The sequence below is a fragment of the Bactrocera latifrons genome, unplaced genomic scaffold, assembly GCF_001853355.1.
Source record: "Bactrocera latifrons isolate USDA-ARS-PBARC rearing strain unplaced genomic scaffold, ASM185335v1 scaffold_71, whole genome shotgun sequence".
Lineage (NCBI taxonomy): Eukaryota > Metazoa > Arthropoda > Insecta > Diptera > Tephritidae > Bactrocera > Bactrocera latifrons.
The window spans coordinates 307,543-328,721 of NW_017537390.1; the positions used below are offsets into that span (position 1 = coordinate 307,543).

At 38.1% G+C, this 21,179-nt stretch overlaps 1 protein-coding gene and 1 long non-coding RNA gene across 3 annotated transcripts in view; one reads left to right on the forward strand and one right to left on the reverse strand.

The window, feature by feature from the left end:
• The window catches only part of LOC108975999 (netrin-A), a 192,714-nt gene extending 185,435 nt beyond the window's left edge, over nt 1–7,279 (reverse strand). For both annotated transcript variants that reach the window (XM_018944867.1, XM_018944868.1), the window contains exon 1: nt 5,561–7,279. In XM_018944867.1, coding sequence (XP_018800412.1) covers nt 5,561–6,797 — 1,237 coding nt within the window. In that variant the 5' untranslated portion in view covers nt 6,798–7,279. The remainder of the gene's footprint in view (nt 1–5,560) is intronic.
• LOC108976001 overlaps nt 1–21,179 on the forward strand; it is a 424,947-nt gene that overhangs the window by 194,985 nt on the left and 208,783 nt on the right. The window contains exon 2 of the long non-coding RNA XR_001993910.1: nt 9,875–9,900. This is a non-coding gene — a long non-coding RNA (uncharacterized LOC108976001). The remainder of the gene's footprint in view (nt 1–9,874; nt 9,901–21,179) is intronic.

Below are 21,179 nucleotides of genomic sequence, written 5' to 3' on the forward strand. Positions count from 1 at the left end.
TGTTAAGTTCCTCTTCCCCAGCGGCCTCGTGCCACTTGCGCCGTGCACACGTGTTCAATGTTGCCCAATGATGGATAAGCCTAAGCCAATGCATAAACATGATTAAAACGTGCCACATCGTGGCATATGCGGCGTTAGCTTGCAATCTATGTCGGAGAAAAAGCGCAATCCAATGCGTTGCTTCGTCTTTGTATCGAAAGTAAACACGCGCAATAAAGTTCAAGGGAAGGAAAATTTTGTGCGCTATTAAAGAAACGCCGTTGGCAAGTGGCACGCCCAGCTGCAGTCAAAAAGGTTAAGTAGGTATTTAGTGTAAATAGAGAAATAAATAATGTGTGTGTGTTTGTAAATGAAAACACAAGGTTTTTGCTATTAAGTAAATGTATGACCGTAAGAGCAGCTACCCCTTTGTGTTGATTAGCTGCGCATTGATCCGTTATTTTACAGTTTGAAGTTCGCAATTCCGATTCATATCGATTTCCTTCTCGAATGTATAAATTAAATAAATTCTTTACTTCAACTGGTGCGTCAGTTTTTGAGACATCGATATGAAACTTTGCGCACGCGCTTTGGCCTTTAAGGCGTTACATAGGTTTACGAGTTTCAAATAATAAATTTTTTTTTACTATTTTTTTATTATTTTTTTTTATTATGAAATCTACAACACCTCTAGAATGTTGTCCTAAATTTTCAAGTTGATTCGGGTAATAGTTTCGAAATTTGTTGGCTCGAGAACTACTCGACGGATCTTCATGAAATTTAACACAGGTCTTTGAGATGCAATTTTCGAAGACGTGGACAAAGGATTTTTTTCAATTACAACAAAAATTTCACGAAATTTTCACAGAGATAAAATTTTTTTTTTGTGTAAAAATTTCTGCCAAAAATTCAATCTTCATTTTTTTATCCTCGTCCAAGTTCTTAGATAAGGTTTTACTGAAACATGTATTTTTAAAATTTTTATCTTTCTTCCGAGGAGTCACTGAAAATGGTGTCGCAATGGCCGACTTTAAAATATTTTTTTTTGCAAAAATTTCAGAATTTCTTTATTAATAGTGTATGTTTTTAACAATAGAACATCTCGAAATATATTATTCAGATTGAACTATCGGGTTTTTCAATAGAGATGATATGACCTCTAAGTGTCGTTTCGACCATTTTTAATATGTCATGATCTATAACTTTTTTTATTATTGCCAGTAATGTTTACAAATTCATCTTGGAAATTTATAAGCAAGGATAACGTTTACAAATTTTTCGATTTTACTTATTATCAAAATAATTGTTTTCCAATTGCAATTCAAGAACTCTTTCTTTTGCCTTGGAACAACTTGAAAATGATAACGATTTTTTAAGAATATTCCTCGATGAGGCCCAGTTTCATCTGAGTGGTGCAGTAAACAAACAGAACTTTCGTTCTGGTGGGAAGAAAATCCACAAATTATTACATTCACCTAAATTGACAGTTAGGTATGGTTTTTGGTCTGGTGGAATCATTAGTCCGACTTCTTTCGAAATGAAGCTAGTGACACTGTTACTGTTAGCTGTTACTGTTAGAGCTGTATTGATCGATGACGAACTTTTTATTGCTGCAATTGGACGATATATATCGTCACAGGTTTTGGATTTCTAGCTAATAAATCAAATTAATATTAGCGAATCGAGTCGTTATTCCTTGAAATATCTTTACTACTCTTAAAATAGGTCTTTTCATAAGATCGGTAAAAGAATATATGAAGTTCTCAAAAAGATATAGCAAACAGCAAAACAGTCGGATGTCATTCACTTAATTATTGTAGTACGCGCGAAGATTGAAATTGAATGCCGATCGGCGATCGCTATTGAAAGATCAATAAAATAAAGCACTTTTAAAATATAATTGCCAATTTTTACTAAGTTTAACGTAAATATGACTGTTCACTAGAGGTGTGTATGTCATTGCTGCGAATTTATTGCACTTTCGATGATGATGTTTGTAGGGAGGGATATTTAGGAAGCAGGAGGTCAGGTGTAGGTGTTAAGATCGTTGGGACAAAAGTCCTAACTGTCGGGAGACTTCTGAGTACATCCCTGACGTTAGGTTTGTTTAGGGTAACCTAGGCTTTGGATTCTGTCGGAGTCCGGGTTTTTTTTGTTACGGGGCATGTGCCTCTGAGTGCATTTTTGCTATAGAGGCACCTATCTGACAGCTTGAGGTATTTGAGTGGGGTCAAGTTTGAAGACTGGGCTCGCGTGATTGCAGAGTGTCAGATGTACTCGGACATTAGCAATATCGAGGGTATGAGGATTAGCTGGACTGATGGACGCTTAGATGTTAGGGGCGTGGTCTCCACTAGCCGCAGTGGGAGCTTAAGTGGGAATTAGGGTTAGTTTTTGTGTGAGTGGTATATGGAAGTGATGTTCGTATGGGGTTCAACTGACACTTTGTAATGTCGAATGTGAAGTTTCACTGCAGCAGGGTGCTGTACCCAAAGTACGGCAGAGGTTTTAGATGGGTCTTGAATCATACCATATTCTATGTTTTACTGAAAAATTGGTGGGATTTTCAGATCGACGCATTGATTAGATTCGCAGTGTTTTTGAATGCCGTTCGCCCAACTTTTGGAATTTTAACTCACTCAAAATTTAAAAAATTAAACAAAATGTGGTTTTAATATTATTCTTATTTACTGGCGTAGACACCGTTTACGTGATTATAGACGAGTTAATATTTACTATTGTTTATTTATTTATTTATAAATGTATAATATATATAATATAATAGTTTGTCAAAAAAGTCTTGCGGTATTGCTTGCGGTATTTTTATTGAATTTTCAATTGTTCATAAAATGTTTTTTGATGACTCATGCCCAGCTCTTGACCAATGCTACGGCTGCTACTATGCCGGTCTCTTTCGACCAATTCAGCGATTTTATCGCAATTTTCGACGTTGAAACCATCGTTGTGGGTAGAAATGGAAACTGTATCGGGTCCATAAACTGCACAAATTTTATTGGCGGCTTGAGATGCATTTTTGCCTTTATCGTAGTAGTACTGTAAAATATTCCGTATTTTCTGTTTATTTTGCTCCATGTTTGCAACGCTATAACTGAGGAACGACTTAAAAGAAACGACAATCAATCAAACGTGTGTTAGCGCGTGAAATGAGCTTTCCAAAAAGGAATAGCATGACTCAATGCGACGAATAAAACTCTCAGCGCAAGACTTTTTTGACAACCTAATATTTGCGATCTGCAAGTTTGCAAATCACTTTCTGCTGCTAATTCTGCCATACGATGCAGTTGCTGGTCAAACTGACCGACCAGAATTAAGCTCTTATATGGAACAATTTTTTATATAAATCTCTTATATCTTTAGGAAATTTGCAGTTTTTATCTAGTGCAACGTTACAACTTTCAAACATATTGTTCCGATCGACCTGCAGCATTAGCTGACATGAAAACCGTTCGATCGATGTGAAAATTTTCATTTCTTACAGCAAAAATAAATATGTGGTTTCATTTAGGAATATTTTATTGTTAATTCATTTGTATAATTCTTAAGTGATTTCTTTAAAAAATTTAAGATTTCTCTTGTATTGGATAGTCGAAAAATTCTTTTCGTATTTTATCAATAGCTGTCGTTGCAGTCGCTACCAATCAAATTGTGTCATAACTATGTATATATAGTATTGGAAAGGTGAGATTTTAAGCTTCATTTAACCAAATAATTAAATTCGGGGAAGTTGAAAAAAAGTAAAGCTGTTCAAAAATGAGTGAAAATAATGAAGAAATTCGTTATATCTTGAAGTTCTTGTATAAAAAGTTAAAAATGCCACGTAAGCCATTTATAAAGAGAATACTGTATGAGTTCGTGTAGCACAACAATGGCTCGCTCGCTTCCGCTCTGGAAATTTCAATGTGAAAGATGCATCCCGCTCTGGTCGACCCATCCTGTAAACAGTCGATGAAATTATGGAAAAGAGTGACCAGGTCCATCGCATAAGCGGCCAGGGCATCGCTAAGGAACTTAACATTCATCATCAAACGTGTTTGAACCGTTTAATAAAGGCTGGCTACAAAAAGAATATATGATACTCAAACTACAAATCATGTTTGGGTATCACATGAAATGTCTGTGAAAACTTTAATGGATCGAACTAATAACTGCGCTCTTTTCTGAAACGAAATGACACCGAACCATTTCTGAAGCGAATGGTAACAGGAGACGAAAAGTGAGTCAATTACGACAGTAATGTGTGAAAAAATCATGATCCAAGCGCGGTGAAGCTCAACAAATGGTCCCAAAGCCAGCATTGACGCTTCGAAAGGTTATGCTGAGTGTTTGGTGGTATTGGAAAGAAATTATCCACTATGAGCTGCTCCACTCTGGTCAAACGATAGATTCTACATTTACTGTCAACAATCGATTAAATTGAAACAAGAAATCGAAAAAACGGCCAGAACTTATCAACATAAAGGGCTTCCTCTTGCATTAGAACAACGCTAGACGACACACATCTTTGATGACTCGACAAAAAATTGGTAGAGCTTGGTTGGGAAGTATTGATACATCCACCATATAGCCCTGATCTTGTACCATCGTACTACCATTTGTTTTGGGCAATACAGAATTCACTTAATGGAGTAAAGGTGGCTTCGAGAAAAGTCTGTGAAAATTACTTGACGCATTTTTTCGCAGAGAAACCAGAAAAGTTGTACACTTATCGAATAATATCTCTAGCGGAAAAATATGGCACATATTTGTTTATTTATTTATGATTATAAATATAAATATAAATATGAAAAGACTTTTTCGACTACCCAATATAATTCCTAACTAATTTGTTGGCAAAACTAAAGCTTTGCCATATATTATATTTTGACAGTTGAATGTGGTAAGCTTATGTATTGTCAATTAATATAAAAATTTCAAAGATTCTTTTGACCATTTTTGGTTCAAAACATATGTTTACGATTAAAAAAAAACGTCGGATTTTGGTGTTTAGCGCCATATTTATTTTAATAGCGAAATACCTTTTTTAGATTACATAGTAGAGATACATACAGACAACAAGTAGAAAATAGCGAAAATTATCATGCGAGGCTTCATATCATCGAACGCGAAGCTTTTATGGTTTTTATGGGCTTCTCAAACCGAAAAACTACCGTTCAGCGAACACACAGCGTAACAGCAGTGCCACAGCCTAACCTCACTTTTATACACGCTAGCTAATTATATGCGTATATCCATAAGTACCCATATATTTTTATAAATTTGTATGTACATATGTGAAGAGAATAATTCCCAACTTGCTTTTAACCCTCGAACACCTCAGACACCCCAAAAAACACATTTGTAATCTGAATTAGCATAAAACATTAATTAAGTTGTCATATCGACGCCTCCTAGAGAACCCTCATCAATAATTCAAAGCAAAGCGAATAGACAACAAAAAAAACACAACAACCAAAAAGTGATCATAATAACAGTAAACACGACACATAAATATGAATTATGAATTTAACAGCATTCACTACTTTTCATTACATATCATTTATTTATTTGTTTTGCTACTCACTTTTGCATTCATTGGCGTCACGTGCCGTTGCGCGACCCCACGGCCGATCGAAATGGAATGGCTTGCAGCGTTCGCAGTCGCGACCCGTTGTATTGTGTTTGCACTCGCAGGCGAGCACACCGTAACGATCCGGTGAGCATTTCGATGCATGACCGTTGCACTTGCAGCGTCCACCGACGAGGAAATCGGACACAGCATAATGTTGGCCCAGACCTCCGGCACCGTTGAGCGCCGCCGACCCAGCGTTCGAGATGGTGACCGCAGCTGGTATGCCCAAACCATCGGTTGCCGGCTCGATCACATTCGTACCATATTGTTGTATCAACACGGAATTGCTTGCAGCTTCGCTATATTTGCCATTCGGCTTGATATCTGCGCCGTTGGTCTCCAAAACATTCAACGTATTCGGTTCGGGCATTTGCAGACGATGAAAGACCACTTTGACATCGGTGGCGGTGACCCAATCTTGCAGCACTTGCGACGAATCCAAATCACGTGCCGACGGACGTCCTTCCAATGTGCTGAAAGCGATGCGCGAACCCTGCAGCCCAGTCACCTCGCCCACTTGCCCGCGTGAATCGGTGCAGCGTGCTTCGTGTTCGGTGTGTTTGGTGATTGTGGCACGATTTGGACGCCCGTAAACGCGTCGACACTGTGAACTGTAGAATTGGAAGGGTTGCCATGTCTTGCCATAATCCGTACTCTTATAAATCGCAATCGAATCGGGTTTCACCGATTTCGGACACAATTGCAGACTCACATAGGTCAGTTCGTATTTTTTGCCCAGTGACAGCGTCAATGATACATTATCGGGTGGTGCATTCATGCTTGTCACCGCCGGTACAGGCGCCGAACGCCAACACGTCACATTATTCGAATTATTCAAATCAGTTAGCGCGGATTCGGGAAAACGGCGCGCCGGATTGCTGTAATCGCAAATGTGACAGGACAGATCTTGTAGATTGGCTTGTGTGCCGGCACCGCTCAGTTCGCAATAGCGTTGCGGTTGCTCGAGTCCACATGTGCTGGACGCCTGCACGGGCGCGCCGAAAGCGGCATTTACGAAATCGGGTATACAGCGGCGCGCCTTGTCGTCGTCGTAGCAAGGATCGTTGGGCGTTTCGGCGGCCATCATTTTCATATACGCATCGTTCGGTATGGCGCGGCAGAGAGTGATGAGTGTGCTTAGTAGCAGAAGGAGTGGGAGTAACGTGGCTAATGCATTGAGACGCCGCATGTTGTTGTCTGTGGGTAGTCAAGGGTGGGAGAGAATATGGGGATTATGTAGGTTGTAGGGTTTTGACTAATTGTCCACTTGCTTGCGTCGTTCAATTATGCTTTTGTGCGAGTTTAGTTTGATCACTCAATCGTTCGTTAATTTTGAGATTTATTGCCGTTATTTGGGCACGTTAGCAACTGTTTGAGTGTTTTTTGTTAGTACTTTATTGCTGGCTTAACTGGAGTTTGTAGGAAAGCTTCGAATTTTATCTCTCTGAGAATATTTATTTGTTGTTTTTAGCTTTTTTTTTGGAGATTTACACTGATTAATTATGCTTTTATCGTGTTTTCTGCTCAAGTGACTTTAACTCAAATTTGCTTGTTTTCGTAATCGAAGTTTCTCTGCTTAGAATTTTGCTTCCGGAGAGATTTTCTTCGTAACACTTTTTTACAAAAAACTGTTAAAATATATTTTTATTGAATATTTTTTTGTATTTTACTTTGGAGAACTTTTTTTTTTAGAAAATTTTTTGAGCACTTTTCTTATACTTTTTTTGAGCGCTGTTTAGGTATTATTTTTTTCTATAAGAATCGAACTTCAAGTTGTGTGAAATTTTGTACAAATTTATTTTTATTATAATTTTTTTTTGTAATATATTCGAAATATTTGTTTTTATCTCTCGTCGTTAGTTTCACTCAAAAAATATTTCTCCCGCTTAGAAAACCTTTAGTCCTTCCCAAGTTGCTACGCAAATATTCTAATTCACAAATTAATTTCACTTCGAAATTCACTTTTTCATGCCGCTGTAATTCTAATTCTGCTTAAAAGTGATTTGGCATGTCACTCAAAAATTCGCTACGGTTTTCGAATTACGTGCGCAACGAAAGTGTAGAAGAATTTTCACAACAATCAGTAGCCAAGCTGAAGATTAAGCTGCTCGTTGGCAATAATTTTTCATTTCGTTTCGTTTTCCTTCGATTTTTTTCTTTTGTTATTTAATATTTTTTCTTTGCAGAAGCAACGCAATTTTCACATTGATAACTCGTAAAATTTCATAATTCAATTTTTCAGCAATCAATCAATCACCGCGAGACACACGCTCACTTCACTTTCGTTTCGTTTTCGTCGCTACACAATGCTTTTTGTTTTTTATTATCAATTTCTATGATGAATATTGTTTTGCTATGCTCAAGACGCGCTCAATGCGCACGCGACTTGCACTTTTCTAACCGCCCGTCGTCAGGTTCAACTGCATTTCATTCACGAAACTCAACGACCCTACAAATGACGACCGACACTCGTATTAACAGGCTGACTAATTAACCGGCTTGCGATGGCGCAAATGTTCTACCGACTCGAATTGGTTCAACGCGCACGCGATCTCTTACTCCGTAAAACTACTGATTTTCGCCTACAATTCGGCGTCGTTTGCGTTTGCGTCTGTGTGTGTTTGTGTGGCTTGAAACAGCTTGGTACAGCTATACGCGACGTGTACGTCGATTCAAGCTGCCTGTTCACAGTCAACTGAAATTGAAAATCAGCACCCAGCAAGCAGACGCAGCGCTCACAGTCAGTCAGCTAAGCAGCCGCCGCGGCCGGTCGGCCTGCCATTCGTACGTAACATCGTATGGGCAGCGCGCGTTGCGGCGCAAAAGTACCGAGATTCGGTGGCTGCGACTGTGACTGCGGTAGCATCGGACACAGTTCGTCTGCTTGCCTTGCCTTTACCTACTGTGAATCTGCGGTACTTGCTACCTGCCCACTCACCCCCTTCTTATTGCTTGTTTAGTTTTCCAAGCGTACGCATTCGTCCGTCTTTCGTTTGTTTGCTGTGATGCTGCCATCACCTTTGTTGTTGTGCTCGGTTTCATTCACCGTTTGTTTTTTTTCGCTTCGCGTGTATGTTCGTGTTGCATTCGAACTAAACACAACCAGTTGGCTGGGCTAACTTGCCGGTTGTTGCGGCCAATTGTTGTTGCCGCCATGCGCGTCCAACAGTTGTGCGCACCTTTTGGCGCTGTTGTTTGCAGCCAGTCGGAAAAACCGCTGTTATTTGCTTTGCTTTTGCTGCTGCTATGTTTGCCGCTGTGTGGGTTTGCGTCTTTGCTGTGTGCCATCAGCGTCCACAGTCTGTCGGCATTCGCTATTCACCACACTCTCCAGAGCATGATTTTTCTTGTCTGTTTTTTTAGGATGCTGCGCACTAGCTTTGCGAGCATTGGCGAGTCTGTGGTGTATTATTCTCTGAGTTTTCGCTTCTCAAAAGGAGCAGACTGTTTGCTCCCCATGTTTCAATTGTTTAGCTTCAAAGTTTTATTGATATCCCTTCCGATGTTGCCGCAACTACTGTGGATGCTGTTTTTTAGTCGGCTGGTGGACACATCAGTGGGCAGTAACAGGTTGTTCATTTATTTTTTGGACATACAGTAGTCCACAGTCGGAGCGATATAGCCACTACTCATATTATTGAACGATTATTGAGGAAACTTAGCTGACACCCCAAATGTGATATAATCGCCACTTTTTTGGATCTACTAAACGAAACTTTGATATATATTTCACCGAACGTCTTCTCCAACTTTAGTCGCCCGCCTTCGCTCATATACGAAATAATATATTTTATAATTCAAAAAGTATATTGAAATGAGAAAAATATTAATCGATCTACTATCTTTTCCAGGAAAAACGTTGAGTCAACTAAGTATTAGTAAAACTTATTATTGTACTAGTTTAGCCTTTGGAAAATTAAATTCTTTGTTCTCATGTTCATAAAAGTAGCATATTTGAATGTTTGTTGAGATGTGTAAGGAAAGCATTCAAAGTTGTTAGCCATTCTGATGTTACCCTGCTTTTTTTTGACATTTAAAGCGAGCTTCAAACTTTCGACAAAACATACATGCATCTGACGTTGAGTAGTGGTTATGAGTTCATTGCGGCGTTGTCTTAAAGCTCATTTTATTTCATCACATCGATGTTCTAATATGCCAATAGACTTTTTACATTTATAAAAAGTAAATTTAACGAGTCATAAGTTATCTTTGCACAGTTTATACTCGTATAATTTTTACTAAAATGAACAATTTCTTTATTTTCAGACGATAAATTTGCATCATATGTGAGGGTGAGTGAATCAACGAAATTTTATATAAGTTACTTTTATTTACTATATTATTTATTAAAATTGAAAAAAAAAGACATACAATTATTGACGAATTATCCAAAATGTAGGCAACAGTTTCGATGTTCGTAAGCGTAAGCCTAAAAATACTGCCTACTATTATGAATTTCTAATTTCGTGTTTTTTTTTTTAGTGTTATACCATTTCTTATTGTTTAAAACATTGAATTATATTATATATTCTCTATTCCAATATCTTTTGCGACCTTTCGTGCAAGAGATGGATTCCATGCTCATAACATGATCCGTGCAGGCCAAGAAGGTGATGCAGGTGGCCAGTCATCAAACTTGTATAAGATTTCGCATTATTTTGGTGGAACGTCACACCTTTTTCTTGAAACAATTCTGGTCGTTTCTGTTTTAGTGCATCACTCAATTTGTCCAACTGAGCACACTACTCTGCAGAATTAAATTTGGTATTGTCGGGCGAAATATCAAAATAAACGATTCCTTTCAAAGCCCACCACCTTTGTTTGATGACTAGTTCGCTAGGCTTCGAAGTAGTTTTAGCTGGCTCTTTTCTTTTAGATATCATGGTCATGGCTTTATATTCTTGTAAACAACCTACTTTTCCTCGTTAGTAACATTATGCTTCAGAAATTAATGATAAACATATCATGGTATGTTAGTTCGACGAATAAAATTTAATTCTTTAAGAACATGACGACCCATATGTCAAGCTTCGAAATTAATCCCAGATGTTTCATGTGCTCTTAAACGGTCGTGATTTGCAACGTCCAACAACTTTCCATTTTTCTTATCGGCTTCCAGGACCAGGATCATGGTCTCAAGATCGAAATTACCCGAATGACATAATGCAAAACTACTTTTGTATTGACGTTTGGTCAGCAGATCTCCTTCATCATCGTAATGAAGTAATGTTTGCGTTGCCTGAATTGAATTTTTACCTTTTTGATATGGATTTATACAAAGAAGTTATACTAATTATACCTGCTATTTAATATACTATAAACGGCAAAGCTTTGTGAACAAACCAATATATTGCCACAATAGTAATTTTTAATTAAATATTTTTTCAACTTTTGTCAGAATCTTAACCTCGAGGCTTACTAAATGGCATTTTATTAACAAATATCTACACAAAAAAAAAATTTTTTTTTGATTCAGCTTAATATCTTTAATATAATTAAGTATGAGAAATAAATTAGTTGAATAATACATATATATTTTCATGACTTGATTTTCCCAAATGAAAAAGAATCTTCAATTCTTGTTTATTTTTTTACGAACGGGGGTAAAAAGGGTAGAAGGGCATTGTCGTGATCGAACAGCTTTCACTATGTCATAGACTTGCTTCGAAGCACCGTTTCGTATTTTGTTATTATGCCTTGATTTTAGCGATTGATAAATTGTGTGGGATCCACTCAAATGTTCTTGCAATATTAAAAGTCTGTTGGTTCAACTTATACCTATAGTTGTCTCAATTTCACCAAAGGCACCATCACGATTTTGCAATACTGATCGTGAACGACCTTCAACAAATTTGTTTTTGAGTGATGAACCTTGGTCCTTGGTGCAGCTAAATCGTCAAAAATTTCAATAAGTCCATCTGGACAATCTTTGATAGGGTAATCAATGTTCGCGATTTATTTTTATATTTTGGTCGAGGAGATGTATTTTTTGTTCTGAGTATGTATAACATCAAAAATGTCAAACTTTTCGATAATACATACGTTACGTTGCAAGTATCCAGATTGCCATATACTGACATACAAAAGGCAACATACCTTCAAAAGTTTAGATTCCTTCATTACTAACAATGTTGCGATAGATTTTTTTTTTTCGTAATTGATCAGTCTTCTCACTTTATCCGCTACTATTTGCCAAATAAAGTTAATTTAAGTGTTGATTTGTAAACATTTCCATCATCCTCAGCGAAATTGAACTTAAACATGCACACGTTGCATATTACTTAATTGCACTTATTCTCAGCTTGCCGCGCCAGATGTGGCAAGCCACAAGCTGCAGCCTCATCTTCGCCCTACAACTGTAGGTGAAACAACAACTCAAGTGAGGTGCTGCGCTACAAACATATGAACACATGCACACACTCACACATATATGGAGATGGGCAAACATAAAGCTAATTAAACGCGTTAAATGTAAATAAAACAAAAGCGAAGCAAACCACAAGTCGCTAATTAACTTGATTGAAGTAAAATGCGCTTATCAGCACAACCAAAGCGAAAGCCGCCCCATAGCCGCAACGTGCACACCCTGTAAAACCGAAACGCGAAATCGCCTACTTAAAGTACACACTCAAGCTCAGTGGGTTCACACACATAGCTCTGCATGTGGGAATGTGTGTGTGATTACACTTGCATTTAAGTGCAGCTTAGCGCCCAGTTGGCGTAGGCTTAGCTGCTGGCGCACACACTTGTGAGCTCCGCGTTTGTGTAGGCCCCTTGTTTAAGCTGAGCTGCTGATTAAGAAATTTTAATCAAAATCCCATCATAATTGCCAAAATTGATGGTTTTCATTAGCGGTATGGAGCGTGTTCAATATGCGCGGCGCACAAGCCGACGAACTAAAGCGTGCTCTCTGCAAGCTTGTGAGTAGATATATGAGTGTATGTATGCAATTATGAAAGTGCAATGGGTGTATTTTCTGGAAACTCCCTGTGTTTATGAGCCCTTACTAGTTTTCATAAGGTTGTGAATGTATGACAGTTGAGTTAGTTAAATGATATCAAAACAAGTTATAAGTTTGATCAATTTTCCAGCAAGTTTACCCGTCTTTTCTTTTACGGTATCCACAAAACATTTTCACTAAAGAATAAAGTGCGAAAAAAACTTCATACAAAGTTATCAGTTACGCATTTTTGGGTATTAAATACTTCCATTTAGTTCGAAGGATATATTTGTATTGGGCTTAAAGCTATATTTGTCGATGATAATTGTCAAAGGTAAGAAAAACAAAAGCAAGGAAACAAAAAAAGTAAATCCTGCATTTAGTGCCATCAGAAGGACATTCTGTATTATAAGCTTTTAAGGGAGGGGAAAACTATTAATGGGAAGCGCTACCGACAACTACTCATCAAATTGAAGAGACTGATTGCCGGAAACGCCCTGAATTTGCGACTAGACACGAGACCGTAGTTTCTCTCCCTGACAATGATACTGCTTGATATTCCAAGACCGGACGAAAACTATATTTAAAACAGCGGCTGGGAAGTTTTGTCTCATCTGCCATATAGCTCAGATCCCATCCTTTCTGACCAACATTAGTTCATTAGTGGGACGCTCACACTGGAATATGGTTGAAATCAGAAATTGTTTTGATTTTTGGCCTCCATGCCGAAGGAGTTCTTTTGGGTTCAACTAATTTCCAAGATGGAAATATGTTATAACCTCAGATGGGCAATACTTTAATATATTCAATACTGTTTTTCTTATAAAAGCGTTAAAATTTCAAATAAGAGGACGAATATAAAATCTATTTCGAGATTCCCCAAGTTATTAAAGAAAAACACAGAATGTCAAATTTAGTGGGGAATGTTTATTATATGGACGCGGCTACATCTCAAATGGTCCATCCATTTAGTACAATTTTCGATGACTCCTTCAAGCTAGTAATCGACAATGACACGTGTGGTGTTTTATCACGCAATCTTGTATTGCAAATCGAACCCAATCCCAAAACGTGGAACTATCTGATCACAATTAAATACATTCTTGTCGAAACCAAATGTCGCCGAGATCACGACATTCAATTTCAGGTATCAAATAGTTGATTAGCATAGCGCGATAACGATCACAAACCACAGTAAGCCGTTGATTTTTCTGGATGTAGTGGCAGCTCTTCAATTTCTTCAGACTGTTCTTCGTCCAAAATGCGGCAATTTTGCTTGTTTACATGGCCATTTAGGCAGAAATGGAACTCATGGCTGAACGAAATTTGCTTTCTTATAATTTTTCATGAGCCCATAGAACGAGGCGATATCGCTTGAGAAGCTTGAGTGACTTCAGTTCTTACACAAGCTGTATTTTGTAGGGCCTCAATTTAAGATCCCGACGTAAAACGCGCCAAGTCGTTATAAGTCAGTCTCAGTTACTGCAAACGGCGCAGAATCAACAATTTAGTTGCATCTCCGATAACGACTTTGTGAGCATCTTTTTTCTGAAGCACCTTACAGACATTCTCTGATAAGCAAATTGATCGCCTACCCTCTGACTTCTAGATACATTCTTAGAAAATCTGATCAAACAGATGTACATTTGTTTCTTCATAAGTTACTTATTATCTTATCGTAATAGTAGTGAGTTCTTTAAGTCTTTGCGCACTTAGGAAATGGAGATGAAAATTCAAAATAAGTAATAAAAAAAGTTGTCCAAGCGGATGCTTTAAACTATTTTCTACAACTTTAGTACTTCAACCAGAATTTTCATCCACAAGCGGTATAGTATGATAAGTTTTCGGCATAAGAATACTGCCGAGAAGATTCTACCAGTTTTATCTCCTTTGGCGTTCACAGCCGTCTCCTCATATTAGGTATTTGAAAATCTTATACCGCGATCTGAAGTATTCATCGTAGAAGTATGGTACAAAAACTCTAAGTAAAGTTGTGTAATGAAAGTTTATAAAGTGGTCTCATATAATTATGTTAAAAAACTTATAATTATGTTAAAAAATAATCAACGTTGTTTAAAATAGAACTGTATATACCTTTCAACATCTGACGATGCCAAGTTTACAAATTTATTTGATGTTATTTCGTAAGCCTGCCTTAACTTTGTGGCACAGTATCAGTACTCACTACTTGTTAGTGTTAATATGTTACGCCTATTGACAAACACTTTGCGATACTTCTATTGGTAAACGAACCGATTTACTTAAGCCTCCCTGATGCCACACAGAGTTACACTTCAATTTTAAAAGCGAAACGAAGTATGTGTTTTGTTTGAGTGTTCTCATTTAGTTAATGACTTTTAAAAGCAACAACAACTATTGCTAACAAGCTTTTGTTAAAACTGCAGTCTTACGGCCACAGCGAATGCAACTCTGCTTTACATCAATGGACTTCCAAGTGACGCTGGTAGGACTTTCAAGGACGATTGCACACTATCACCTACAAATGCAATTACCTACATGCAAATACACCTGTAATAGAGCCTCACCAGCAAATAACGGTATAGGTATTTTCGTAGGCTATACGAAGCTAGATTAAACAGCTGGCAATCACCCGCTGCCGGCTTTTGTTTGCTTAGTACCCACTATCAGTGTCAAAGTAGAGCTATTTTTCCATTGAGTTGGATGTAAGGACCAACATATAGTGACGGAAATGCTGGTCAGCTTGTGTTTATGACAGTCAAGGTTGCATTTATCGGTGGCGCAACTAGGAAACCAGCCAGTCAATCAGCCGACCAACAGTATGCCTATCATTCTCATTACCAAACCGTCCAGCGTTAGCTTTTGTCCTTCAACCACATAGTCATGCCTATCACTGCCGCCGCTGCAGGCCGCAAACAAACAAACAGTTTGGCAGCAGATAAGCAACTCCTTGGTGAGTTTAAATGCCGCAGCAACGCACATATCCTGTGTGCTACTACGAGCTGTTGAAAACTTTTTGCAAACGGCGCAATCCAATATTGTCCTTGTCGTGCCGAGCCCAAATCAATCCAATCTATTTTGGTGCCTCGAACTCTGTGCAAGCGCTCAAGTGCAATAGATTGAGGAACTGGCTGGACGAGTGCAGTGAAGTGAGCTTGTTGGCTTGCTGACTCGACCACACTATTAACACGGTCCCGCAGTCCCCTCAGCCTGGTGGTAACGCTCATCTCGTTGCTTTGTTTGCTTTTTGGCTTAAATACAACGCCTCTGTTTCGACTGGAGCTACTCTATTTCGGCAGTCGTTTAGCTCAGTTGCGCGCTCGCTTTGTTTATCTGTCTGTCTATATTCAGCCGTCTGCTGGGTTGTTGATTTGGTTTCGCCTCTTTTGGTTTATTACCTCCCTTAAAAGCTGAAGATGCTGTCGACTGCTGAGCTACGTGCTTGGACCGTTTGCAGACGTGCTTGGTCTGCCGCGCCGATTGTCCAATGTAATATTTATCTCGACTGGTCTAACATACCTACATACATAGAAATGTTTGTATAACAACAACATCAAAGCCACATCAATAAATGCGGCTCTTTGCGGCGAGCGTTCAGCATATGGACGAGTGACCAAATCCTTTTGACTCTGCTTTTTTCCTGCTTCCTTTGTTCTCCTCACTCAATCGAGTGTTTAGTTGAGCGTTGAGGTGTTCGAGCTATGGAACGGTGTGTTAGGGAGTCTACTGCTCAGTTATGTTGTGCGCTGTGTTTCTCTATAAGAACGCCTCTCTTCTATGAAAGCAAACACACATACATATGTACTTATGTACGTGTATTTCTTGTTTGTTTATTTGTGATCTCAGTTATTTATAAGAATTGGATTGAAATCAAATATATAAATTTTTAGTTTTCTGACCGCAAATACCGACTTACTGGCAAATATTCAATTGTTTTTGGCTTGTAAATGCGCTGAGCTGTGGCTAAAGCATACCAATAGGCGTGTAGAAATGCATAAACCACACTTGTGGTTTCCTGAACGTTTTAAAAAAAGCTGTAATCTTTAAATTTCATTTAAGTAAAATATGTAAGTGAAATATTTAAGTTTTAGTTTCGGTTAATATTTGGTAATCTTTTAAGTTAGATTGAATAAATTTGTAAGAATTTAAAAGAATGCTTGGAAGAATAAGGTAGAGTAGGTTCAAATTAAAAAACTCTTAGAAAATGAGTACCTTCCCTACAAACTTTTGTATTGTCTCCGTAACTTCAAAACCAATTCTTTCGTTTTTGTTCGAAGGTAATGTCATTAGTCTTTTCTTTGACACAAATTGAGTCGAAATTGTTAATCTTACTAGTCTTTCCACATTCTCTGCTATTACCAGCTGATACCGCATCAAATAATAACTCAATTGTCTAAGTTCAATATCAATATCTGGTAGCCATGATATTTTGACCCCTTCAGGGAAATTTAACGTTGCTTTATCCTTCCAAAAATTGTTTCAAGAATCTTTCTTCGCTCACTTTTACTTATTTGTATAATTCACTTTTGCCTGATCAACCTAAATTAGTTATTCTCACGTTTTTATGCCCAGGCCAATTTGACTGAAACATTTATCATGGTTATGGTTATCAAGGCTATATTTCGAGGGAATTCTGTCGACTGTTTTTAATAAATATTGATGATCATTCGCCAGTAACCTCGGTATGAAGCGACTTAGAATTGTGCTTGAGAATTCTTTTCGTTATATATTCGCCAATAGTTTTTTATTTCCACGAGCGCTATATTTATAGAAGGTCATAATGCGTATTCTTTTAAATACTTCTTCTACCAAAGGTTGTGAACTGCTTGTGTTCTAGACGAAGTTTATTAGTATTGTAAATAATTTTAAAAAGATATGGCATATACGTTCTTCGATTTTTTTTGAACTATACTTGATTCTTTATTTTAAAATGCCTTGATGGTAACGCTTATTTGGTTTCTTCCATCAGATTAACTTCCATTATAAACTCATAACATCTCAGAGACATGATATAGTCAACGTATAAGATACGACATATTGTTATCAAGAATATAGCTCTATTTAAAATATAAGAGCGTCTCGAATGAATTTGAGCCTAGAAATACCAATATAAAATAATATATCCCAACGGTGTTAAGTCGCACAGGCACACGTCGCGAAATAATACGCGCACCAAATGTTTCCTTCAGTAAATACAAGGTGTGTTCAAAAAGTATCGCGAAAGTTTTGCTGACAGTTTTCTTCGATTGCAGGAGCGTGGTTCTTGCCACAGGGAAGAACGGTCAATAAGGAATATTACCTGCAAGTTATGCGCAATTTGCGCGAAGCAATCCGCCAGAAACGCCCGGATTTGTAGAAGAACAGAAATTGGCTTTTGCACCACGATGACGCCCCTGCTCACACATCGTTGCTTGTGCGCGACTTTTTGGCCAAAAACAACACACTAATGATGCCGCAACCACCGTATTCCCCAGATCTGGCCCCCCTGTGACTTTTTCTTGTTCCCTAAACTGAAGAGGCCCTTGAAAGGACGACGTTACGCTTTTCTTGACGAGATAAAGACGGCAAAGAAGGAGGAGCTGAAGAAGATAAAAAAACTGATTTTTTGAAGTGCTTCGAAGATCGGAAAAACCGTTGGCACAAGTGTATAATATCTCATGGGGATTACTTTGAAGCGGACAAAATAGATACGGATATTCATGAATAAATAAATATTAAAAAAAGCACAAAATTCGTCATGGCTCCATAGCGTCCCCCTTTGGATGTGACGTTATAACCGGCTTCATTTTTGAAGAAATATAACCACATGCCTCTCTCTGTCCTTAGACCTCTTTAAACAGTAACTTTGAGCAGCAATGGTTTGTGAATTATCATCACTCCAAATGTTAGAATTTAATTTATTATATATTGAAATATCGGTGTATCCATACGTCATTTTCTCCTCAAACAGCTGAGAATTTGACGGAACCGCCATTATCACAAAAATATGGATTAAAATTAAGTTTTTGTATTTTCAAATCTTCTTAATATGATTATATACCTTCACAAAATTCATCATGGATTATTAAATAAATATTGTTCATACCGAACCACTAGAGTATGCCTTATAAACTGGCCTTTCAAATCAAGATAAAAATCTTTATAAAAAATCGTATTATTTATAACGAATGATCCAAGTAGAGGTACTTTCTCAGCCGCAGCTGAGAGTGTATAGTACGTCCGTGGAGAATCGATTCGGCGTCGTTCGCAGCAACTCGGGCGGACGTATAGAACGAAGTGGCTTATTTTACGTCGAGATTTTAAATTGATACTAAAATATAGCTTGTGCAGGAACTCAAGTACCTCGACCTTCCAAAGCGATATCGTTTCGCTCTAAGGGCTATTGAAAAGTCCCAAGAAGAGCCGACGTTTTACAGCCAAATTTTATTTAGCGATGATACTCATTTCTGACTCAATGCGTGTGTAAACTGGCAAAACTTGGAATGAAGAGCAACATGAATAGCTTCAAGGGCTGCCATTTCATTCGGGAAAACAGCGGTTTGGTTTGGCCAGTATAACCATCCGCCCATATTTCATCAAAACTTATGCCAGTGAAAACGTAAAATGGCGAGCGTTATCGCGCCACGATAACCGACTATTTTATGCCGCAAACTGAAGCTCATGATCTCGGCGTCATTTGGTTCCAAGACGGCGGCACTTCCCACATATCAATGTATTAGTTGAGAGAACATTTCGGTAGGTAGACAATTTCAGGTGTTGGTTCGGTCCCTTGGACACCAAGATCGATCGTGTGATATCACACGCGTGTCAATCAGCAGTTACGAGTCGAAGTGCTCGAACGAGTCACCGAAAATGGGATCAAAGGATGGACCATCTAAGACCTACCCGCGGCCAACATTTGAAAGAGATAATCCTCAAAAAATAAACCCAAGAAATGTTCTGTGGAATGGTAATAAACATTTCCCAATAAATTTGAAGCTTCTGTGTTTTTTGTGTGTGTTTTTCTGTATTTTCTGTGTTTTTAAGTGAGGAGCCTCAAAACGAATCATCCTATATATGAGTTGCATTCCAAATTAAATGACAGAACTTAAACTCTATACTGAATGTGTTTCCTTACGATTTTTTTAAACTTAGGATATGTTCTCGTATATATATATTAGTGGTCGCTATCTATAATTCTGCCGCCTGAAGTGGCAGGACTATAAGATTGACTATTTTTCAGAAACACATTCTCTAAGCGACATTCTTGTTTTAAGGTAATCTTTTTCGTTAAGCTAAAGCGCTTAGGTAACGGCGCTTACAAATTCTAAGAAAATTTCAAGTTTTCAAGGCAAATACTAATTTCAACTTTCTAAGGATTTTCCAGTTTCAACTTCATTCTCTGTGTGAACAACTCTTTCACAAGGATAAAAATATAACGACTCGATTTCTCTCCTTCAGTTCATTTGCGTTTGCTTCCGTTGCGCGTTTGGTTTCAGGAAAACCTCACCTCAAGCGCGGGTTAGCTTATGTAAGTCTCATTTACTAAAAGTGTGTCAACTCGATGACGATTAAAATTTCTTGGAGTCTTTCCATGCTGACCAATATTCTATCATTTACAACGTAGACTTATTAAGATGAAAAGTTTTGAAAAAAAAAATGCTCAAATACAGATTTTAAATTCCTTCGGAACCCACCATCTCTACGACATAGAGAATATACTTTGAAATAGTTGATCCCCATGAAACAATCACAGCAGGGCTTATCTACGGCTACTGCCACTCACAACTACCTACCAAGATGTGGATATATTTGTGCCTCCTATCTGCGTCTCCACATTTGATTGCATTTTTTACCTCCGTGTGCCTAATATAAACACAAATAAACGGTAATCTGCATATGTGCGTACGTGTATGTATATGTGCATGCATTAATGCCACAACTCTTATGCTGTTGCGCGTTCTGCCATAAACCCGTTATTGACCACCTCCTGTGATGCTTGTATTGCCGTGGAATATTGGTCAGCGTGCTGGTAATGGCAATTGAGCGGCAGCGCTATCGGCACCTACACAGCGACGCCAGCAACAACATCAAGTAACATCAGCAACAACAACAACAACAACAATAACAAGCATATCGCCAGCGCCCAGAACAACCTCAATTTAAGTGCCAACAGTTGGCAGTGTAGGTCAGTGTTATGCGGCAACAGGCTCCCTTCATTCCATATTGCCACATGCAGGCTGTCCATCCTTTTTCAATATTTGTTGTTGTTTTTTCTTTGCATTTTTTCTTCCTTTTCTGCAACTTTACACCACTATCACATATTTCATTGGCGATTTTGCCGCTCAAGCTTTACAATAACTACCAGCGCCAATAGCGCAAGCAGAAACAACAACAACAAAAAAGCATTTGTGCCTATAGCGCGCTGCTGCCAACGGTTATAAACGATTTATGGTCACATTTATGGCTTATTTCTTTTCATTCGATTTTTCATTTGTTTTCATTTTGCGCTTATATTCTTTTATTTGCCCCCTTTCCACCTTTTGCTCCTCCGCACCTCCGCACTTCCTCGTATTCACATTTTCTGATTCGATTTCATATTTTTCTTTTTGGTCAAGCTTATCCTTTCACACTCAGCACTTGCTCGCCGCTCGCATGGATGGATTATGTCCA